The following is a 25179-nucleotide window of genomic DNA, read 5'->3' as shown; positions in this document are numbered from 1 at the left end:
GTTCAGAGAGAAGAGCATTTCCAAAGAGCAGAGCAGCCTGCTCAGTACCATGAGGCAGGGCAAGCTGCACCTCGGTAGTTTCTCAGAAGGGATTCAGAGGAAAGACTTAAGCCCAGGAAAGCCGCCTAGTGCATTGGCCCATTGTGAGATGTGGGGTAAAGAAGTCACTGGGAAGATCTGAGGGCCACTATCACTAGGCTGACTGCCTAGAATTTATCTCCCTGTGTATGTGTGTCTATGTGTCTGTGTGTCTTCATAAGAATGTATATGTGCTCTCTCTACCTGTGTTTTTTCTGGAGTCCGAACCTTTAGCTGCTTATAATAACTCCACATCCAACCCTGTGGGGTTTCCAGAGAGTCCAGTGATCTTTTCTTTCCCTTTTTAAAATTGTGTGTGTGTGTGTGTGTGCCCCCGACCGCGCGTGTGCACATGCGTGCTCGCCCCTGCATCTACATGTGAAAGCCAGAGGTGGATGTCAACTGCCTTCCTCTGTCTTTCATTACCTTATGTTTGGAAAAGGTGAAGGGGTGTTGTTTTATCGTTTTTGAGACAGGATCTCCCAATAACCTGCAGCTTACCCCTCAGCTAGACTGGCTGACTAGTGCCCCTTGGGATCTGCCATTTTCTGCAGCCCCAGTGTGGGGTCACAGACGTACACCACTATGTTTGCCTTGTTACGTGGATGCTACGGACCTGAATTCAGGTCTTCATGCTTATACAAGCATTTTCCCCACTGAACCATCTCCTTGGACCCACGGCACTCTCGGCTTTGGTCATTCATAAAGCCTCCTGCTGACCGCAGCCTCAGTTTCATCTGCATTGTTTTATCTGCATTTGTCTGAGAGGCAGCAATGCGCAGCCACGGGTTTCTTGGTGCCCTTCTCATTCTCTGAAAGCCTATGGGTCTCTACCGCAGCTGCATCGACAGAAACCAGGCCTTTCTGATCTCCTGGGCCTCTTTTCCTCCAGAAATGAGTCTTCTGCGTGCATAGGCAGCTGTACCTTGTTGCTAGTTCCCTTTGGGGATCATTGAAGCAGCCTCCTGTTACCCAAGCAACAAAATCTTGAATGCAGAATGGCAGAGGGTCCAAGCCACAGACTTGAGTGTCCAAGAGTCCTCTGCTTAAGCATCATTTATGAATTGTGGGATTCGGGTTGCATGAATTTACCCAACCTCCCTTGTGTGTCAGTGCTAAAGAGTTGCTTAAAAGACTAAGTGAACCATCTATATAAAGTGTCTGGCATATCTCAGTGCATAGTAAGCACACTATGTTAACATCTTTTTTTTTTTTAAAGGAGGAACTAATGAATGAGTTAACAAAGAAAGAAGACAAAGTAATATTGGTTATTATGAGAAGTCCACACCAGGTATCCATAGCTTCTTGTAGATTCCGAGCTCCCTTTGCAATGAAGCTTGGGTCACGTGATTAGTTACAGACAATACGCTAGCAGCAGAAGTTTTATGAGTCACTATAGAATCACAGAGTTATGAGCTGGTGTCCTCCCTTTAGGTTCTTCCTCCCTCTCTGGACCCAGGAGGATTGATGACCGCATTTTCCCTGTGGCATCATAGAAGAGGAAAGGAACTCTTGCAAGTACAAAAAAAAAAGTGTGCACAGTATTAGTGTGGTGAGATCGTGGGGTTCATTTGTTACTGCCTTGCTGACCAATACACTCATCTATGATGGAAAAAAATCAGTCTGTACTTCTGAGCTCTTGATGATAATGATAACAACAGTACCTGTAACTGCTACCCTTTATTGAGCCCTAGAGAGAGACTACAAAGCTGTTTGCCTTTCACCCTCTCAGGTATCATGTTAGGGACATGGGTTTGCTATTACACAATAACTGTATTCTTTTTTTAAATTGTGTTTTTAAAATAATCTCTTTTAAGTTCTCATAAACAACTTCACTGATGAAAAGACTGCTTAGGGGCAAGAAATTTAGTCTACAACAGAGTTAATTCTCCCCAGAAATCTGAAAAACAAGGTTTTCTCTTTTAATTGCTCTTAGGTTACTTGAGAGTTGCAAACTAAAAATAACTAATCTTAAAAGTTGGCAGACGCCAACCCAAATGTCATTGATCACATGCTGAACACGGTGGATGCCAGTGGTTAGTTAACTTCCTTCTAAACCAGGGCAGTCAATTTTGAATTGGTTCATAATTGCTATTATTAGGAAGACCCCCTCATCCATCACTAAAGCTGTCTATTCTCCACTACTATTAAAAAGAGAACCCAGCAGTCTCTCAACTCAAGTGACCCTATGTGTAGAGGCTGTTGGCCAACAGATTCTCAGCCTCCGCCACCCCTGCCCCGGGTTGGTCCAGAATGTGAGTGGCAGAAACCCTAACCAGTCAAAAATCGGAATGCATACTAGGTAGGTTCAATAAGGGCAGTTTGCATCAGGAAACTCCATAGAGCAGGATAATAGACTGAATTTGCTGTGTGTGACAGGTGTCAAATCATCTATGCTACAGGAAGCAGCTGGTGGAAGCCGCCCCTAATCTAGACTCCCCAAAGTTTCATCTTTGCTCCAACTTAGAGTGATGCCTATGACCTGGGGGGGGGGGGCGGTGCTGGTACCGGTGTGAAGCTGAGGTCTGAGGCTTTCTCCCGTTGGTTTTTGTCCTTGCCCTGGAGGTTTCTGTCATCCTTAAGGCTTTCTAGCCTGGGTCCTTCCCATCTCTTTCTGTCTTGGAGAACAAAGTAGCGTTGATGCTTTCTGCGTAGACAGGGGGCTGTTTCTGAAAGTGTCAGTGGACTGAGAATAAGCACAGGCTGCTTGTGACTAAAGCAAGCAGTCTTGGTGACCTTTTGGGGTCAGCACACACAGGCTTGCTCCCTCCAGGGTCTAGCCCAAGACACCTGGACATTCCACTATGCCCTGTCGGCATGTGGGTGGTCCTAGAGGTCACCTATCCCGTCCTTTCCCCAGGAAGGCGAACTGGTGAGCCTGACCCCTTCTCACCTTGTACAGCTGAGTCTGGAAGCTGAGGCTCTGGAAGCATTTTCTCCACTCAACATGCTCCTCCATACCTAGCTGAGCGAGGCATCCACTTCCTCAGACTCCCCCAAGTGGCCACTCCTGACATTTGGGTTTATGCATCAAATTGAACAAGCCCTTATTAAGGGTCCCTTGTGAGCCTGCTGCTTTTTGTCCTTAGGACACAAAGAATATGTTAGACATATTTCCCACCCTGGGAAGATGAGATTTATATATCAGGCATTGAATCAAAATGGTGTATAATGAAGGGCTAAGTTGCCACCATTAGCTACAGGTTAGCATCGGACATCTGCCTTCAGATCCCATATCAGCAGGTTGGCTGTTTGGCTACGGGCAAGGGCCTGATCCTTCTTAAACCATTGTATTTCCCCCTTCACCAAGAGTCCTGGCCTCCACACATTTCTATGGGAATTCAGAGAGAGAAAATGTGTGAAGTGAGTGTTTCAGATGGAGGTTGACTCATGGTTTTAGTGTTAGCACTAGGTTTAAGTAGATGAAGCACAGATGAGAGCCATCAGCAGCACAGAGGTTCTGAACTACAGCACATCCCCTTCTGTTCTCTGCCCCTTCCTTTTCTTTTCCCTTCTTTAGCGATTGGTGAGTTCAAATGGTCAGCTACCCAAGCTTGATCCCAGGAGGCCCCTTTTACTCCCTCCATTGCTGCCAATCCCTCAACCTCTTCACACCGTTCCTTCACAAGCCCCTGTTGATTACACCTGCCACCTGGCTCCGCATCAGTTCTTGATTATTGCTAATTAAGCCCGTGCTTCACTCCAGAACTCTCCTCACTGCCTCCCCTTAATTGCGGTGTCACCTCCTTCTAACCAGATGACCACTTCCTTGCTCAGTTCTCCAGTTGCTAACTATTTTACATAAGTCACCCCCACCTTCCTCACAAAAATCAGTACAGGACTGACCCCCAACGTCCCACAGAATCCTGGCATCTAAAGGAATGCACATCCAAGCCTAGAATTCTTTGTTCATGGCTCCCGAAGAGTATTCCATTCATCCTTCCAGTTTGAACTCAAACTCGCTTTGTTTGGATTCCTTCATTTAACCGGGACTGGCCTAGCTGCTCCTCCTCCATGTTCCTTTAACACCTATGCTTACAAGATTATAGAGTAATTTTGTTTCGTATCTGTCTCCCCTGACAGCATACGGTCATCTTGGGGAAGGGACTGTGTTCTACTCGTCTTTTCATGATCTTATTCAAAGAGAACTGGAAGCTGGGCAGTGGTGGTGCCTGCCTCTAATCCCAGCACTTGGGAGGCAGTGGTCTGAGTTTGAGGTCAGCCAGGTCTACAGAGGGAGTTCCTGGACAGTCAGGTCTACTGAGAGAAACCCCATCTCAGAAATATGAAACCAAACCAAAACAAAACAAAACCCCACGCAGAAAAAAAATATAAAAGCACTGGAGAGATGAGAGGACGTAGGAAACAAAGGAAGATGATGATGATGGTGATGATGATAATGATGGTGGTGGTGGTGGTGATGATGATCATGGTGATGTTGATGATGGCAATGATGATGATGGTGATGATGATGGTGGTGGTAGTGATGATGACCATGGTGATGTTGATGATGGCGATGATGATGATGGCGATGATGATGATGATGGTGGTGATGATGATGATGATGGTGGTGGTGGTAGTGATGATGGTGGTGGTGGTGGTGGTGATGATGATGATGGTGCTGGTGGTGGTGATGGTGATGGTGGTGATGGTGATGATGATGATGGTGGTGGTGGTGATGGTGATGGTGGTGATGATGGTGATGATGATGGTGAGAGTGGTGATGGTGATGATGATGGTAGTGGTGGTGATGGTGATGGTGGTGATGATGATGATGGTGGTGGTGATGATGATGATGGTGATGTTGATGGTGATGATGATGATGGTGATGATGATGATGATGGTGATGATGATGGTGATGGTGATGATGATGGTGGTGGTGATGATGATGTTGATGAATGAGTAGTTGGATAGATGGATAGTTAAATGGATAGATAGATGGATGGGTATGTGGCTGACTGAAATGGATCAGTTCATCAGGGTTCAAAACTTGATCATATGTTGAATGCATCAAGGTCTTCAACAACCACACAAAACCAAGACTGTGCGTCTTAAAGATTCACAGTTGACGTCAAAACTATGACTGCAACTCAGCAACCAGTGGGCTTTTGGCTTTGATCCATAGGGAAGTTTAGAGGTGCCTCTGATCATAGAGGAAAAGGGGGCACATTCATGAGGTGGCTATGCTAGCTTGACCTGGCAGCCTCCTGCTGCCCTCCTGCTTTCTTGTTGGTCGTGTCAGGTCCATTGAGCTCCATGTTCAGACCATAGTTCATTTTAGCTTGAACTGTGGCTAGAGATTGCCACCTCCAGTGCCAGAGTCACATCAAAGCAGGTGGCATCAAAGAACCAAGACCAACAGCCACCATCTGCAACTTTCTGGAGAACAGCTTGTTTCTCTCCCTTCAATACTCAAGAAGTCTGATAAGTGGCCTCCTTGCTTGAAGTTTCACTTCCTTTCGAACCAAGCTATCACTCCTACAGAGAGCTTTTAGAAGAAGACCTTTGGTCCATTGTTTCACCAAGGAAAACTGAATAAGTCATAGAGTGACCTGGAGGTATAATATTATGCTCCTGATATGGAGAACTGGCGTGTGACCCAACCAAGTGGCAGTGGAAAGACCTTGGGGCTACTGGGATCAGAGCCCAGCCTGGCCGCCAGGAATCCTCATTCAGGGGTTGAGAAGCAGCCGGGAGAGCACAATTGGCTAAATTTGGTTGTGTTTTTATTTTTGCCCAGCCGTAAATACCGGCAAAGAAATGAAAACTATTCCTTCCCTTTTGGGAGCCTCGGAGTCAAACTGGCTTTATTTTTAGCTGTAGCTCTGGGCTCTGTCTAGGGCTTTTAGCACATTGTACACCCTGCTCACCGCTGTAAGAGGCAGAGGGCTGAACTTCAGGGGTTTTGCCTAGTGCTGAGTGCTGGGTGTCTGGGTGAAATTTTTAGCAGACTTCATGCAGCTGTGACGACAAGGGTAGTTTCAGACAGACTGAAAGAAAGACACAGTTCTTGCCTGAAGGGCCACCAAGAGAGTCCTTTTCAGGCAGGGCCGTGTACTCCGAGCAGGTCAGTGTCTGGTGAGGGTAGAGGAAGTGGCCGTGGCATCCTAGATGAAAAGAAACAGAATGAAAAGTGAAGCAAGGGAAAGGGTCAGGCACTTTTGTTCTGTGGAGGCTTTGAGCGCTCTGGTTCAGGACCTGAAGCCAGCTGACTGTCCAGATCCTGCTAAGGCACCCCTGAGAGACGCTGTGGCCTCCGCCTGGCCTGGAACACTGGCTTTGAATCCATTATGTAAGAGACGGGGACAATAACAACCCAGGCCTTAAGCTCCGCCGTGAGATTCTGCCAGGGCAGCCTGAAGCATAGCACTTGGTATGCAGGGCAGCAGGTGGTATCAGGCCTTCTCCATCGTGCCATCATGTGGCATCCAGCCCTTCCACTGGAACTGCAGTAGGCCAGTTCTCCCTGGAACACACAAGAGTAGAGTTATTTTGCAGCTGGAAAACCAAGGGTCAAAGGATTCAGTAACTTGTCCTCAGATCTACAGTGAGAATATAGTCAATCAAACCTGAACCCAGCACTGGTCAGCTCCAGTCCTAACACCATGCCTTCTGTGGGACCAGTGACTTCTGTGTCCTATGAAAGGACTTAACCACTAACCACATAGGAACTACTTACTCTCAGCAGGGGGCTGGTTTTCTCAGTCTTGAGCTCCCCAGTTCCATGGTAGGAGTGTGCAAAGAAGATACCAGAAGTGAAATTTTTTAAAGCAGAAAGCAAACTCATGGAGACAGCTTATAGAATGGTGTGTATAAGAGCCTGTTAAAAGAGAAAACTGGGGAGTTGTTTAATGGATAGACTTAGCTGTGTGTAACGAACGAGTCCTGGAGATTAGTCGTACAACCAGAAAGATACAGTCCACACTATTACACCCCATGCCTCTGAATTGTGTGCTTAGAAACAGAGAAGACAGCTAATCTCTTGTTGTATGATTTTAGCATCATTTTTAAACGATTAGAAAAAAGATCACAGGTATTGGAGTGAGACCATTGTAGAGGTAGGCCGCGGGTGAGAGCATTTTTTATATCCATATTCCCAGCCTTTTTGTTCCATCTTCACACTGGTCAGAAGCCTCCTCAGCACTATCCCTGGTCCCACCCACGTGGCACAAACTTTGTCAGGGCCCAGTTGTGTGCTTTTTGAATGATATTTATTAGGCGACATCGTAAATGCTTTTCTCCTTCATGCTTGGCCCTTTCTGACCTCCTTTGAGTCCCTGGTTCCCCTGCAGCATTTGTCTATAGAATGGGAGAAGAGAGTAGTAGGCAAGTCTCCCTTACAGAGTTATGTTGTCTTGGAGGACATGTAGGGGAAGGATCAGGCTTAGACTTCACTGCTGAGAAGTTAATGTAGACCCTGGCTTTCTCCTCGGTTTGCCTAGCTCTAGTTCCCTGTAACTGCCTTTTGCCTTTGTGAGAAATGCAATGCGAACCAGCATGGAAATAGCTAGGGACAGAGTCCCCTCTGGCTTGGTTACCTCAAGAAAGCAGCCCTCATCGATATCACAACAGGGGCTTAGTGTCCCTTGGGAACCTTTACAGTTCAGGAGACACCGGACTGTTTTCTGTGATTATCAGTTTTGAGCCACTATGACCACAATTCCTGACTTAGATAAGGAAGGAAAGTTTTGTGGTTTTTTTTTTTTGTTTGTTTGTTTTTAATTTGGCTCTTTCAGAATTTCAATTCATAATGGCAGGAAAGGCATGGATGAGAAGCTCACTCAGTGCTAGGAAGGAGGAATGTGCGATTGGTGGACCAGAGAGCAGGGAGAATATTGGAACCTCCAAAGCTCTTTCCTAAATGATATATTTCTGCCAGCCAGACCCTAGCCCTCTAAAGGTTCTACATCATCTCCAACTAGCCCTGACACCCGGAGAACCAAGCATGAGCCTGTCAGGTTCAGATCATAAAAGCTCTGTTGGTAGTTACCCAGTATAGACATCTCTATATGACTGAGTTTAACTACAAGCCATACTTTTTGCCCAGAGTTTGGGCCCCTATTTGGGGCCAGTTTCTTGATTAGCTGCAATGATGAAAACCTACCATGCTGTCACATCCCATAAATATATCTTAATTGCTTTTAGCTTAGAAGAAAATAAACTTTTAAGTTGAAATAAATCCCTTCTAGTTAATGGATAACATACTTATTTTTATACTTGGACAGATACAATACATAAAAATGTCTTATGGATAAGCAGCCCAGAAAAGGCCAAAGGGTCAAAGACCCTTGAATGTCACAGTGCAGCCCTGCTGTGCCCCCCATGGCAAAGATTGGTTTTGGGTTCCTCAGCCCATACTGATCCGACTTGCCCTCTTTTCTGTTCCTATGGCAACTGCCATCAGCTCCATCCCCACTATTATTTAAGACTTGGTACATTTTCTCTGATATTTAATTCATGCTATGAAAAGCTCAAAAGTGTTGCCTGGAGTCCACGGGAAAGAAGGTTGTCACCAATGAATGATGTCTGTCCTAGACTCGTGACTGAGAAGGGGAGGCACAGCCAGTATGCTCGGTTTGCACCCATGACTGACATGGATTTCTATCTCCAGCCTGACTACAAACTCTGTTATAATGACATATTCGCCTTATATGTGTCGAGCATACCGTGCTGAAAGATCTAGAAAGTCTCTTCCTGGGGATGGATCGATTGATCAAAGCAATGTCGTGTGTGTGTGTGTGTGTGTGTGTGTGTGTGTGTGTGTGTGTGTGTGTGTGCTCAACACTCCTTTGACATCTTTCCATTCATCTTTTCCCCCCCAGACGCCTGAACAAGAACAAGCTCCAGGTCCTTCCAGAATTGCTTTTCCAGAGCACACCAAAGCTCACCAGACTGTGAGTAGCATTCATGTGTATTCTCTACCTTGCGTCTCACCTGGCTTCGGTCTCATGGACACTGTGGTTGTTGCGGTGTACGGCACCCGTGCCGTGTGGAGCTTCAGAGCAGAGTCTGCCATCTTGCTCCTTTTGTCAGAGCCGGGTGGGTGGCTGTTGTCAGAGTCGGGTGGCTTTATTGACCAGTGGAGGCTAGCCATGTGTGGTGATGGATTTTCTTTTTTCCTGGCAAGGAGGGAGGAAGTTCTTCCATTGGGTCTGAACTTATTGCATGGAATTTCCCCAAGAGGGGTTGGGGTGACTTTATTCATCAGAAGCTGCCTGTGTGTGTTCTTAATATCAAGTCACTAAACTCACTGCCTTGCTGATTGCAACAGTCCCTGCCCATGGCTTACTTTCTTGCCATTGACAGTCCAGGAACTCTGGGTCTTCAGGTTTATGGTTTGATGGAAAAATAAAGAAAATTTGGATTTCACATTATTTTCAAGGATCGTTTGGGTACATATATTCATTGTGACAGCCTAGAAGCTTGGGAGCTTGAGGTACAGACTGTGGTAGAGACCGTGAATCATGGCTTATGGTGTTCTCTGCAAGTGCTAGTTATTGACAGCAAACTTGAAACCCTGCTGGCTTGGATGACAGGTGAACTGTGCTGCCCAAGGGTACTCTGAATGGAACAGCATAGTGTCTGACAAGCAGAGTCATAGCCTGACTGAGAAGACACTAACATGACTGGGGTGGCTCCCATGTTATAGCCACCAGTCTCCTTCCCCATGGCTGGGTTTAATGCCTACTTATGCAATCAAACCGTGCCTGTAGACTGGAATAAACTGGAAAATAGGAAACACATGTCACTGGGTGCACTTAAGCCCTGAATTAGAAATACATACTTATGTATGTGCGTGCATATAAACACATGCACACACACCCTATGCATATAAATACATTTGCAAAGAGCAAGAGGAATGGGCCTGGGCTGGCATTCAGAAGATCAGCGGTCCAGTTGAATTTCTTCAGGACAGATCTGTACTTGTCAGTGGCCTCTTCTTTGAGTGCACCCCCTGTCTTTGGTTCTCTTGTTCACCTAGTTACTTTGCTAAAAGAAAGAAAGGAAATGACCTCCATTTCCCTGCCTCTGATCTATATCCACCTGGAAGGGCACATGGCCCAAGGAAACGCATAGCCTGGTCACCTAACCAAACTCAACAAGCAGTGGATCCACCACAAACCATCCTGATTTTTAACAAACCGTTCCCTGTATAGTCCTCACTCAGTATCCTTGGAGCATTGATCTGCAGACTGACAGGTAACTAAATTCTCAGCTGCCTGTGTCCTTTTATAAAATTAGGAGACATTTGTATCTAAACATCTGTGCACACTTCCCCTCTACCTTAAGTCATTTCTTAGACTTGTCATTCTTAAGCGAATGGAAATACTATATAAATAGTAGATGTTGTACCTGGAGGTTTCTCCCCGCCCCCTGCCAGTTCCTGAATAACCACTCTGAGGCTCGATATTAATTATAATTAATATTGTTCTATTAGCTCAGGTTTATTGTTAACTAGCTCTTATAACTTAAATTAGCCCATTTCTGTTATTCTGTATTTTACTACGACACTCATGGCTTGTTACTTCACATCTTGCTTCTCTGGAAGCTGCTGGAGTCTCCCTGACTCTGCCTTCTTTATCCCTGTATCTTTGCTTGGATTCCCCGCCTATCTCTATTCTGCCTGACTGTTGACCAAATCATCTTCTTTATTAGCCAATGGTAATAAAACATATTCACAGCATACAGAAGGGCATGCCACATCAGGATGTATTATATGTGTTAGGAATTCCGACCAGGAAGCTTTGTGCATGCTCAGTGGAGGTAGTTTTCTCTCTAGAATTCCCCATCTAGAGGAGGAACTAGCAGAGACTCACCCAGTGTGCCCTGAGTAGCCATGTGTCCCCTCGACGTCTTCATTGCTGCTTATCACCCCACTCTTACCGAGTCATGCAGGCATATGATGTTCTCCTGGTATCTCAGCATCGGTGTCAGGGTGGAAAAAGTCTCTGGCGGCTGCAGCTGCTGACGACTTTGACAGAGTAGAATCTGGATCGGAGAACTCTGTTGGTTTTAGTTCAGCTAGGTAGTTTTCCTATTCACAGATGACTCCCTAAAGCTACCAGGCAATGCCCGTTTTGTGCCAAGAGTCCTGAGCCAGACAGAGAAGTTTCAGGTGTTATTAACTAGTGTCTGGGATGCTGGCTGTAAGACCTGGAGCTGGAACTCACTGGTTTTGTCCTAGTGGCCCTTTTCTAACAGAGAGTTTGGAGAGCCCCTTTCCTGTGCTGGTCTTCATTAGTAAACAGAACTGCCTCTCCTCCCTTCTCCTAGCTGCTCAGGGGAACCATGAGCACCCAGTGAAATAATGGTGTAACCGTGTGCTTTCTAGGGTTGAGCGGACTGGAAAAGGGGAAGGACCAACTTACCTATAGCTGCTTCTCTAGTTGTTGTCTTTACAAAGCTCAGCTTCGGGAGCAGGGGAGAACTGAAGTTGCAGTGGGCATTGAGATACATTATACCAAGCATTTGCTTCCTGCCAGAGAATTGCAGCTGTGAAGGCAGGCACAATGTTCAACTCATTTGGTGACCATCCTTCTGGGAGTCCTTGGCCAGGCACAAAGACTGGCACGAATAGGCACTGAGACAGTGATGGCTAGCTGAGTAGGTAGATGCATGAGTGATATGGGTCCAAGGATAAAAGAGGGTCTCTCTGAGAGGTTTGACTCTTTTACTTATCATTCATTCATTCATTCAATCAATCAATCAATCAATCAATCAATCAGTGTACTTTCTTTGGTTGCCTATTATAGCCCGTTCCTTTTGCTCTGAGGACTGACTGAGCAGAAGACGTGAAGGAGATACTTAGCTCGCTCTTTGCCCAATCCTGACAATCAATCAATCAATCAATCAATCAATCAGTGTACTTTCTTTGGTTGCCTATTATAGCCCGTTCCTTTTGCTCTGAGGACTGACTGAGCAGAAGACGTGAAGGAGATACTTAGCTCACTCTTTGCCCAATCCTGACACATTCTGACTGACTGCCAAAGGCTGAGAGCTAAATATATATAAATATATTTTAAATCGAAGCAACTATATTAACCCAGGTTGGAGCGCTAATCAGCCATCGCTTTTTCTCTTTGGGCTTGATCTTTGATTTTTCTTAATGGCCCCATTATGTCTTTGTCTTATTTTGTCAGCCACTCCAGGGCCTTTTTGGAAGTAAGCAGGGTACAAATTAGAAAATCAATAAATGTGCAATCATGGGTATGTATACATATGCCGTCAGCCCTGTTAGAAAAGAGCTCTGCCTCCCAGGAGACACCGCACGTCAGTTCCCTGGGGAGACAGGCTCGGTGTGGACCGTGCAGCTAACCGGTCTGTAACAGGACATACGAGATAGCAGCACTTCTGGGCTTCGCTCTTGTTATTGTCTTCATGGCCAGTGTTTATCCTGAGGATATTTTTATAAATTCTTTGAGAATTTCATACATGCCTCCAGTGTGTTTGACCATACATACACAGCAACTGTCGCTCTTAGCTCCTCGCAGATCCACCCAGCTCTCCAACCTCAAGTCTTTCATTTTTTTAGTAAGTTGACTCTTCTTGTCGCTATGACTAAATACCTGACAAAAAGCAACTTAAAGGAAAAGGTTTCTTTTGACTTGCAGTTTAAAGGGACATGCTCCTTCATGGGGAAGAAACAAGGGGCTGCTGGTCCCGTGGCATCCACAGTTCCGAAGTAGGCAGCAGACAGGAAAGCGGGCTATGCTATCAAAACCTCAGTTCCTACCCCACCCCAGTGACTCACTTTCTCCAGAGAAGCTCCGCCTCCTAAAGGTTCCAGGGCCTTCTGAAACAGACAGCACCACCAGTTGACACCAAGTGTTTAAACCTCCGTGCCTATGAAGGACATTTCACATTCAAACCATAACATGTATCTTCTGGAAAGGCCATGGTGGTATAGGAAGGTGGATTTGAAGTGCAGATGAAAAAGAGAAGCAATAGCTATCGATGGCCTGTGCTATATTAATAATACGTCTAACTAATGAGGTCCGGAAGTGAGAATAGAGTCATCTGAACCCAGAGGAATTCTATCAGTCCGTGTAACTGAGGAGTCCAGTGGTAGTAAAGACCGGGTAGTAAAGGCCAGCTGGGGGCAGGGCCTAGGCGGTAGCATGAGGACTTCATGTTGCATCCCTTGGAACACTGGACGCCATGTCAAAGCAGAAAACCTACAGTTACGCTGACTTTGCAGCCCCAGGGAGCCCTGTGAAGAGTCTGGTGGAGAAGGACTGAGGGGAGTTTGGCTCCGCAGCTTGCTCTCAGGGATTGTCTAAGCTGATGATCACTGCTCATAGGGCAGTGTCCTCTGATCAAACCAAGTGTGGTCGCACATCCATCCCATTTGTTTGGACAACAGGTTCCCCACAGAAGGTGGTGGTTTGAGAAGACACAGTAAGGAATGCCAGTCTTTAACAATAGGTGTCAACAAGTTTATTGCGCACCTGCTCCACACAGTGCTTTCAGTGAGTGCTTCAGATTCTTGCAGTGGTGTGTTAGGATAATAGCAACGGGAAGCACTGGGTGCCAGGTGCTGTTCTGCGCACTTTACATCTGTGAAATCATTCGGTTGTCGTGACAACTCTGCAGGGTAGGTGTTGGGATTCATACCCTGGTTAGTGCTGTTCCGTGAGAGTGAAGCAGAGGCTCAGAGGGGTTGATGAGCTTGCCTGACGAGGTTCAGGCGGAATCCAGATCTGACTCTGGATAGCTCCATCCAGAGACTGCTTTTCTCCATCTCAGCGAGTGTGTGTTCCTAAGCCCGCTGCTCTCCCCCATTTCACGGGAAAGTAAAGCACAGCGAGGTCAAATTACTGCTTCATAAATCCCATAGATCTAAGGGGTAGCCCCTCCTGAGAGCTTGGCCTCAGCGTTCAGCTTCAGTCTTCACACCGATATTGCCCGCAAACCAATGTCAAATCTGCTTTTAAACCCCGGAAAGTGGAAAGTATGCTAGGTTTCCATCCCTGTGGCGACAGATTGGCATCATTAACTTAGAAAAGAAGGTCTCTTGAAGCTCGGCCTTGGAGGTTCTAATCCAGGACAGAGCGGCCTCATTGTTTTTGACCTGTAAGGGGTCAGGGAGCCATGTGTGGAGCACGTGGAAGAGCACAACCTCACAGTGAGGAGTCAAAGAGGAAGAGCAGTGGAATGGGGTCCTTGCCGGATAGTGTTATGTCAACTTGACTCAAGCTGGAGTGACTTAAAAGGGGGACCCTCGATGAGAAAAATGCCTCCAAAGATCCTGCTGAATGCCATTTTCTTAATTAGTGATTGATGGGGAGGGCCCAGCCCATTCTGGGGGGTGCCAGTCCTGGGGTGGTGGTCCTGGGTCCTATAAGAAATCAGGCTGACCAAGCCACTGGGAGCAAGCCAGTAAGCAACACCCCTGCATGGCCTCTGCATCAACTCCTGCCTCCAGGCTCCTGCCATGCTTAAGTTACTGTCCTGACTTCCTTCGTTGATGTACAGCGATGGGGAGCATAAGCCGACTAAACCCTTTCCTCTTGAACTTGCTTTTGTTCATGGAGTTTCATTATAGCAATAATATCGCTGACTAGGCCAGAGTCCCAGGGCACATATGTGATTCCGCCAAGTCCTTATCTTACATTTTCCACCATCCCACATTGCCCTGCCACCTGTGGAGTGGACGTTGTTCTCAGTTGTGTCTCAGGACTACGATGGACCTGTCATAAGTCCTAGTGTTTCTCCCGGGCCTTTGCTGGTCACTGTCCCCTTTCTGCTCTCAGATCTAGTGCCCTCTGATTGGGGTGTACCCTCTTGAAGCCTATGTTCCCCCACGTCTGTTCTCAAGGATAACGGGCATGTCCCAGGTATCCCCCACCGCTGGAGTGTGCACAATGCCAGCAAGGTCTGAGCTCTTTGCATCCTAACAGTAGGACTATGAGTAGGAATAATGCTTTTTCTGCTTTTTCTGGGATGCCCAGTTTGCTGAGGCTAGGAGGTGATGAGGGAAAAGAGCTAGAGGTTGTCCGTATGCACTTTGAGAACAGTTGCTTCCCCCTGTCAGTCTTCTACCGTCATCAGAAAGGTAGATGGTAATTAACCTATGTCTCTGGGAGTGTTGTGAGAATAAATGGTACCGGAAGTACTGAATACAGCACATCGTAATTGCTCAGTAAAGACTGCAGTCCGCTCCTGTCAGCTAGTGAATGGGCAGTGTGCATGCTGTGCTTTGGGGTCTGTGGTGTGAGCTCTGCAGCATCTAGTAAACAGTCCAGACTCCAGCATAGCAGAGGGCTGGATAAGCAATACGCTTGGCTTGGGAAGACTCAACTCCTATTGGCTCTGCTGCTCACAAACTGTGTCCCTAGGCATGCTGCTTTGCCTCCCTCCTGATATTTCTGTTATGCAGAGAGGACCGGATGGCCCTTGATTTGTTTTACTACCTGGAAGCTATTGATTTCTCACTCCCACCTGCACTTTCAGCCTTTGCTTTTAGCTACACACAGGCGAGGTGGGGTAGACTTTGGGGCTATGAAATGCTAAAGAGGTAATATTGCCCTAAATTCTTTTGGAGGAATGGAAAGCAGGGTGAAAACCGTGATTAAAATCGTTGAATTTTCCCAGATGGCACAGCATTGGACAAGCTGAGGGGTTGGCCTTGCCATTGAAGGTTGAGCATGGCTGGGTCACCTGGCCTGGGTCCACGGCTCGTGCGTCCCTGGAGGACTAGGTAGTGGGTAGCCACATTAGCAGTTGTGCTGGTATGGCTGGGAATCTGATTATTCTCCTCTTCGTTCAGTGAGGTGTTTGACAGCTTTGAAAACATGACACCGGGGTTAAGCCCATTGTCACTCACTTGGAGCAATGGAATTGCAAGAGGCTTGGAAGTTAATCCCCAGGCAGCTGAAAACAGTCCGAAAGTGGCCAGTGAACCACTCTCTGAGTCCCTGGGCTTCTGCTGTGGTTAAGTGACATTGCTGTCTGCGAGAAAGGCCAGGAGGCATCTATTTCCAGGAGCTTCCTGTGCTGAAGGGCCTCTGGGGTGTTCCTCTGTTAGGGCTCTGTTTGTGTTCTGTTGCCTTGTCTGTCTTGTTTAGATCCGCTCTGGATCCCCACACTAACTGGAAGCTGCATTCTGCAATGTGTTCTGTCTCTTTGAGGCAGCTCACTTACCAGAGCAAAGAAGAGGACCTAGAGCCTTCCAGACCTAGCTTTGAATCCCACCTTCTGATGACCTTGGATGAGAAGACTCACCATGCTCAGTCTTCTGGGTCTGCCATAACAAGTGTGACAGACCACGTGGCTTAAGCTACAGAAACCATGAAGTTCTAGAGTCTGAAACTCAAGGTGGCAGTCAGGCTCTGTCTTTGGTTGCCAAAGGTCGTCCCCATGCTCCTCTGTGTATTCATGCCCTTGTCTTTACGAGGACATCGGTCTTCTTGTCCTTATCAGGCAGGACATGAGTCACACCAAATGAGTCACACCCAAATGGCTCCATTTTTAGTAAATATCTAGTCTATACACAGCTGCACTCTTGAGATCCTGGGCCTTGGAGCATCGTTCAACACATGACCGTGGGAGGTGGAGGGCACATGTCAACCCACTGTGGTATTTTAAGGGAGTTTTTGCAAAGTGGGTAGGTCAGAGGTTCTTTCTAGATTTCACCTTGAAGAGATAGACACACCAGTGACACATTTTAGAGGTAAACAAACAGCTTCTTGCGTCATGATGCCAATAGCTTTCAAATCCAGCATGCAAACCCAAGCTTCATTAATTTCAGGTCCTAACCAGACCGTCTGTACTGTCATTTGGAGAGGTTAGTAAGGGAGACGCCAGACGCCTGAATCATTCAGAGGCTCTACCTGAGCCTTGCCTTGCTGTCTGACTGGAGCCTTGCACCTCAGCAGTACCCTCTGCAGCTCACGCAGCCCTCTGCAACCGCCTTGCTCTTCCGATTTCTCATTCGGCTTTCAAACATAACTACATGCAGTCTGTGTCTCCATAAAACTCTGCAGCGATGTGAAACCGCGCTGTAAAAGCAAAAACCCACTGGAGAAAACAAAAGCCACGCTAGCCAGCTTTCCAGCAGGCTTGCTATCTGATGTGGTAAAATGACAGTATGATGGTGGGAAGCCAACCCGTGGGGATGGTGAGGCTGCAGCCATCGGCGCCTGCCTGGAGCCAGGAGCGCAGAGACCTGGGTGGTCCTAGCTGCCTGCGTGTTTCCTCTCTGGGATGCGGTGTCATGCCGTTTGCTCTCTGGGATGCGGTGTCATGCCCAGAGAAGACTGGATGGAGTACGGTCTTTGATATGTCTTGCGGGCTCTTGAGGTGGGAGTTTCAGGGCATACAGGCTCTTGAGATGTGAGTTGCAGGGTATAAGGTCATGTTCTCTGAGATCATGGTCAAGCAGAGCTCAAGGAACACGGACACGAAAGTCTCATCTCTGCTCCGTTCACCAAGTCCCACATTGTAGGAAGCAGGGTCATGTGTTTGGTTTGGGAAATGCCTGGACACACGCTTGCAGACATGTTTCCCTTCCATCTATGTGTGGGTAGGTCATGAATAACAGTCGGTATCACATCACTCTTGGTGTGTCTGTTTTGTAAGCATTGACCCCCACTTCCACCCCCATCTCTGTCTGTCTTTCTTGTTCTCAATCTGTGTCTTACTTTAATCCAGAACCAGAAGAGTAGAATGGAAAACATAAAGTTCCCTTTCTCCCATCAGGAATTGCATAGCAGAGCACAGAAACCTTTGGACGTCATCATAGAGTTGCTTAGAAGGCTAATATTTGAATTGTCCTGTAAACTTCTGTAATACATGATACTAGAACCAGGAGCAAACATTGTTTAGACCAGTGGTTTTCAGCCTTCCTAATGCGGAGCCCTTTTAGTACAATGTTTCCTCATGTTGTGGTAATCCCAACATAGTTGCTACTTCCTAACTATAATTTTGCTACTTTTATGAATTATAATGTAAATATCTATGTTTTCTGATGGTCTGAAGTGATTCCTTTAAAGGGGTAGTTCGACCCCCTCTCCCCTACCCAAAGGGATTTCACAGTCTACAAGTTGAGAACCGCTGGTCTAGTCTCTGCTTTGTGAACTTACCTGGGCATCTAAATTCCTGGGGATTTTGTTAGAAGTTGGTCTCTAGCCCCATAGATCTGAAATGGCACCCGTGAATCTGCATTTAAACAGCATACCAGGTGATAGCTGCTGGCCCAGAGCCATGTTTTCTGCTTAGCAAGGGTAGGCTCTAATTCTTAGCAGTCAGAAAAGACACCCTCAGTGCAGACTCCTGCACTGTGCACCCAGGATATCTAGCTTGTTGGATCTGGAAAGGAGCTGGGTATTTGACTTTGTAAATAGACATGCTAAGCAATGTCTCACCTGTGAGTATGCCTTTGGAAACACCCATCCAAGATAATTCCTGTTATTTTATAAAATTTGGAGGAAAAAGGAACCAGCCAGCTGTTAAAGACCTACTTTTTGCTATGCACCAAATGCACATTCCAGTCCCTCAGAAGAATCCTGCAATGGACCTATTGTTATGCCCATTACACAGAAGTGAAACAGGCCTTAAGCATTTAATCACAAGGAGTAAACCCGACCTATACTTTATTTCTCCACCCTGTCATGTAGCTCCCATGTTGAGACATGCTTTTAAGGGCTCGGAGACTGAGAAAGACAGAGGAAAAACCACATATTGGTGAAATTTTTACGATTCGGTGCTTGGAGTATGCACACTTACTTACGTAAACATATATGAACAGATGCTTGCTATCAGATTTCAGATATGAAGACTTGAAATACTGAAAGAGAAAAATCTGGAGACTTAATGCTAGCAAGTAGGCCTTTCTAGATTCCCTGAGATTTATCAGAGGTAGGAATTGGGCTTTGCATGTTTAGTCCCTTTAGACCTTTGGGCGAACAGAAGAGATCTCTAACGTGATCAGGCAAGAGAACATTCTGGCAACTTGGAAATTGTTTTGAATCTTTTTTTTCTAAGAGGCAAAGAAAAGCGAGCTGTGAGCGTACAGTGCTTTGGAACTGCAGAATATGCTTGTAATTTTTACAATTCTGCACAGACTGCTTTGCCACATCTGGTTGATATTACCGGCGGGGATATATGGGGGAATAAACCATGGGTTGGAATGTGAAACATCCCACAAAATGAGTTTCTTATAGGCCGCTGCATGAAACATTTTGAGTCTCCCTTGCTTTGGAAGGGTGGCTTAAGTGATTTCGTGGATTTAGTATTTTCTTTGGTTGGGAAGGTAAGGGGTTCTGTTGGTTTACCTGGTGGGGGTTCCAAGATGGTTTTTCTGAGGATATAGGTGTCACTCTTGAGTCATGCCATGGGTTCCAGTGAGGGAAATCATCCTACAGGGAAGCCAGAGAAACCTTGGTCAAACAGCACTGGCCAGGGGTGGTCCCATTGAGAGCAAACCCTTGGGGGCAACTGAATCACCACAGGAAGAGGAGGGCTGTGCAGAAGGGGTTACCTGTGTGAGGGTTTCAGAAAAGATCCTGAATCCTGGCTGGTGATGTTGAACAGTTGATGGCAAGAGTGACTCGCTTTCTGGTTCACACAGGCGAAAGCCTTTGCGATCAAATACATTCTCTTTGCTGTATATGTAAATAAGTGAGATGTTTTCCCCATTGGAAAATTTTTAGAAAGGAAGGAAGGAAGGAAGGAAGGAAGGAAGGAAGGAAGGAAAGAAAGAAAGAAAGAAAGAAAGAAAGAAAGAAAGAAAGAAAGAAAGAAAGAAAGAAAGAAAGGATACCAAGCCATACTCAGGACTGTCAGGTCCTTGTGACATCCAGTCCACAGGAACAAGACCGTGTGACCAGGGACACCTTGAATGTTCTGGATACCTGCTGGATGTGTGCGTTGCTCCACTGTATTGGGGTGTTGAGTTTAGAGCCCAGAACTGTCCAATCTGCCCAGAGGGTGTGACTATGGGCTTCTTGCCACCTGGCTCCTTCCCTGGCTTCCTTGGCTGAGACCCACCTTCAGAGCTGGAACCCTGACAGCTGAGTTCCTGCTGCACACTACCACGGCTGCTCTCAGCACCCTGCGGCATGTGGCAGAGTTGGCCAACTTAGACAGGGATTTGTGGCCATCCCAAGAATGCGCAGATAAAGAGTGTAGTATTTGTTACAAATGAGAACCCAAAGCCAACTTTCACGCACGTCATGGCATCCTCGCGCGCCGTAAGAGGTGGACACTGTCTTAGAAGCTAAACGTTGGGGTGCTACTGTAGTCTACATAGAAAAATACCCTTTGCAGGTGGGTAGACCCCAAGCACCCTTTCTTGTATTATCTGAATCATGCAGATATATATCCATATCAAATAATATTGAAATAGTGTTCTCAAACTAGATTCGGTAACCACAGAAACATTTTCAAAGAACTGAATCGTCTCTCATTTTCAGCCAGTGTTTGGGGGTCTCCCGCAGGAACAAGTAGAGTTCTAACTCGATGATCTAGATTCTAGCATAATTTCAAACTATAAACACACACACACATACACACACACACACACACACACACACATACACCTGTAACTTTCCTTTCTCCTGGCTTTCCTAGGGACTTAAAGTCCTAAATTTCAACATTAAATCCATTTGTAAGGTTTACAGTTCATTTACAAGTCTTGGAGATTGAGGCCTAGGATGAAAGTGTTGATATAATATTAACAACAGCAAAACTATGATAACACAGCAGTGTCCAAGCCAAACAGAAATGGAGACATGTAAGTAAATTTCACATTCCTTGCCTGGATTTGGCGTGCAGGGCCGGTGATTTTGATTCATGGTTTAGAATAATATTTTAATGTTAATTCGCGGTGTGGTGTTCTTCTCATCAGCGCTCTGTAAGTCTTCCTTACCTTGCGGATGCCGATGAAGTCTGCTAAGAAGCATGGCTTCCCCTTGATTGACACGACCTGTATGGAGCCAAGAACTCTCTCCCTGGATGTCAGTCAATGTGGGAAATCCTGCCAGGGAACCAATGGTTTGGCTTCTTCTGGTGTATCTAGAGCTCTTGACTTGAAGTTTTACTTGACAAGTCAGCTTTTGATTGAAATAGACATAAAATCCTACCAACATTCCCCTGAGCATGGAAACACTTCAGTTCCAGAAGATTATGTAGCCACAATGAGACAAAACTGATTTCTAGGAAGTGACCTAGGACTGGTCCCCCTCATGTCAGTTAGGTGCTGTAGAAACAGCACACTCTGAACCACAGTGTTCAAGAAAATCTAACTACAGTGAGTGTTTAAAGCTGAAGGGGACCTGTGTTACCCATATGGAAACACTGGACTATAACTTCTGTTCTCTTTTTAATTACACAGTTATCATGCTGATAAACACTATGCTGCCTGCTCCTTTTCAAAAATGCATGGGGAGGTCCAGAGAGATGGCCCAATAGTTAGGAGCAGTAGGGGTTCTTACAGAGGACCTGGGTTCAGTTCCCAGCACCCACAGGAAGCTCATAGCCATCTATAAATCCAGTTCCAGGGGATCTAACAGCATCTTCAGGCTTCTGGAGGTTTCTGCATGTGCATTGTACACATTCATACATGCAGGTAAAACATTCATACACATTAAATGAAAGAAATTGTCTTTAAAAATTCATGTGTGCCTAACATGTATACATATCATGTAGCACCATACTTATACATATAATATGCCATACCATCCATATACATATACGTGTCATACCTCACCACATACATAGCCATATTACACCACACACATAATCATACTACTTCACACGCATAGCAAACTTCACTATATATCATACCACACATACCCCTCATTTGAGCATGCTCACATACACATTGCACCATACTCATACATTATAACACACCACACACATACGTGCATCATGCCATGCCCATTCATGAAGCATAACACATACACAGAAAATACCACATACCTATATACATGCTAGTGCACATAGTATACATATCAGACCACACTGTGCCCATATAAATGTCATACCATACACAGGCATGTATCATACCTCACCAGATACAGACAGGAAAAAAAGAAAAGAATACCTTGTCTCTGTTGGAGAACTGCTGATGGATAAATGACATCCTTTCTAGGCTCTGAACCAAAACATAGGTGTTATTTCAGTTTAGTGAAGGGCCCTGGTAAGGCGGCTCCAATTACGGAGCAATGCTGTGCTGAGATCTTGGGGTTGTGAAGGCAGCAACCAGCTGGTTGAGGGGCACCCTTTGTCTCCTCGGCTTATAATTAGTACTTGTGGTGCATAGATGTTACCGTGGTGGGTCTGTGTCAGAGACGGTGAGATGTTACTGCAGTTGTTTCTAGTCTCTGGAGAGCGCCTCCCTCTTTCCTGCTGGAGACATGCGTGGGTCATACCTCTGTCTAAGACCTTCAGGGACTTCCACGCGATTTTAGACCTCAGGACAAAGCACTGTCAGGCAGCAGATGCTAAGGGCTCATGCACTGAACAAAATTGTCTTAGGAAATGGTCATTATGGCTTTCGTTGCTAATGGTGCTCTCTGCAGACCCTCTTCCCTTTGCAAGACACTTCCTTTATTGAAATGAGAATGAAGGATGGGAGATCATTAGGTCTAATGAGACCGGAAAGCAGCAGATGGAGATGGGGCTTCCCCGGGAGCACGTGACTCTGCTCTCCCTGTGGACGGGCACTGGCGTGAAGGGGTAGGGTCAGAATGACTGTCAGCGCTGCCTTCACCATCTATTCCCAGTTTGTCAGCCACCTCCTGATTCAGCCACATCACCTAGGATCAGCCTTGCCCTTTCTCCAGGAGGTGCTTACAAAGGCATCTTCAGTAGCCAGTCTGTTTCTTCTCATGCTCCTCTGCCATCTTCTCCGTCCAACAGCGACCATAATCGTTTTAAGACAAATCAGACTTCCACACATGCACACATTAAACCTTGAAGTGACTGACTAGGTCTGCCAGCTCCAATACTCTACCTTCTAGCTGGTTCCGGCCAACTCCAATACCCTTTATACAGCCCCTGCCCCTCTTTGTGGTGGCATCTCAGACCACTTCCCACCTACTATGCTCCCATGGGCCTTCCTCCTGTTGTTACAGTGGCTCTGATCTCCTCTTGGCAGCCTGTTCCTTCTTGGAACACACAGATTCCAGATGTCAGCATGGCCCAGTCCTTGAAATTCAGATCTTCGCTCCAACTTTCCTTCCTCAGAAATCCCTTCTCGCCCCCTGTGTGTGGTAGGTGGTGATCTCCTTCCTTACTGGGCACTTGTCTGTAAATTGACCCTGTTTTGGTTTCTTTAGAGCACTTCCTGCCACCCAGATTTGTTGGCTCATTTGTTTGATGATGTGTTTGTTCTCTGCTCTGTCACCTGTAATAGCATGTGAGCATCTTGGGAGCAAGGATGCTGTCTGTCATTAACTGCATCTTCCACCCTGGCATCTAGAACTAGGTGGGTATCGGATGAAAACACTAGGAAATGAGATAACGAGAAAAGAAACCCGGTCTCTTCGAAGTTGACTTTTTCTTCTCATTGTGTGGTCAAAGGGACTTTCTGTTGAAAATCAGAGCTCTTTCTTCCTTGCTCTGAACAGCCCCAAATGACTCATTAAGAGTGTGCTTGTGTGTGCCTACTGCATGCACACACATACACAGAGCCATGTCTTCCATGCTGGAAAGCACACACATTGTGGGGAGGCTAAAGGAATGGCAGGCAGGATTTCACACTTGGCAGTGGATCTTCCCTGCAGAGAGCAATAGCCCATGGTGGGATCCCACTCTCGTAGATGTGAGCCAGTGCCCAGCACTGTGAGCTAAGGAGAGGAATACTGGTTTTGATGATTATTTCAAAGGTCTGGGAATAATATTCTCTGATAAAATGAAATGAAAAGATAAACTGTTGGCTTCATCTCCAGGCCTCATTGATTTTTGACTTCTAATGGGCAATGAAAGGGATTGTCTAGTTATTGGAAGCCTCAGCTCAGTGAAGGTTTAAAAAAAGAAGACTAAGTGGGGCGGGGGGGCTCAAACTAAAACCAAACCCAATTTTGAAGGGAGAGAGAGAGAAGGCTAGATCACACTAATTTACTGAACACTGGCCTAAAGCTCCAAATTGCTTTTCTCTTGATCTGGGATCTAAACCAGAGGTTGTTTGAAAGACATCTGGTGAATGAGTCCAAAGCTGAAATGAACCATGTCTTCTAAAATGATTGAACCAGAACCACTCCGGGACATCAAAATATTAATGTTTTCCAACACCCCCCCCTCTCCTCTCTCCCTCCCTCTCTGAGACTCTGAGACTCGGCAGCGGTGCCCTATAAACGGAAACTCTAACCTATCATTTGCCGCCCTTCTCCCCTTCTGCCCTACCCATCCTCTCTTTCTCCTTCCAGGAGACCCACCACCGTCAACATCTCCCATACTGCACTGCAGGATGTGGGCTCTTGGGACTCCCTTCATCGTCCCATGTCAGTGAGAGGTGCTGCTTTTGGGGATGACCTGATGTCATTGCCATCTTTAAGCCCGGGTCATGAGGAAGAGGGAAATGACTGTCCATTGAGGCTGATGTTAATAAAAAAAGAACTAGGGGCAGGGGCGAAGGAAGATAATTTGGAGGAAAGCCAAGGGAAAAGAGAGAGATGGAGTGAGGGAGGTAAGGTCATAATGGGGATGCTAAAGAAAGAGACACAACCCAGGCAATGCAGAGGAAAACGGATTTCATCTTTTGGTGGATGCTCCCAAGGCAAATGGAAGAATCTCTGATCACACCGAGGGCTCAGTTCTGTATTAAGTTTTACACAGGCCCTCGTCTCCTCCACCGCTCCACACAGCCAATCTCATTGAATGCCAGAACCAAACGGTACCCTCTCTCTTTTTAGACCAGTGTTCTCATTCTACTGTTGGAGAAACTGAGTCATACAGCAGTAGGGGACCCCAGATTGCCAGCTTTCAGGTTTCTGGTCTTGAGGTGCAGGCTCAGCACCAAGACATTTGTCTACCTTAGCCATGGCCTCTCAGTAAGGAATGGTGAAACCGTGGAATGTTAGAAACCGAGAAGAATGTTAGAAGTGTGGCCTAGAAGACTTACCTGATCTGAGCCGGCTAGAGCAGTGGCTGTCTTTT

General features: G+C 46.4%; 1 protein-coding gene across 1 annotated transcript in view; it reads left to right on the top strand.

Annotated features, from left to right (window-relative positions):
- Positions 1–25179, top strand: part of Slit3 (slit guidance ligand 3) — a 593310-nt gene that overhangs the window by 102199 nt on the left and 465932 nt on the right. Inside the window, exon 4 of the mRNA XM_038326237.1 lies at positions 8901–8972. Coding sequence (XP_038182165.1) covers positions 8901–8972 — 72 coding nt within the window. The remainder of the gene's footprint in view (positions 1–8900; positions 8973–25179) is intronic.

This window comes from Arvicola amphibius, chromosome 4 (genome assembly GCF_903992535.2).
Source record: "Arvicola amphibius chromosome 4, mArvAmp1.2, whole genome shotgun sequence".
Lineage (NCBI taxonomy): Eukaryota > Metazoa > Chordata > Mammalia > Rodentia > Cricetidae > Arvicola > Arvicola amphibius.
Note: the sequence above shows the minus strand (reverse complement) of the source record. Positions and strands in the feature narration are given on the sequence as shown.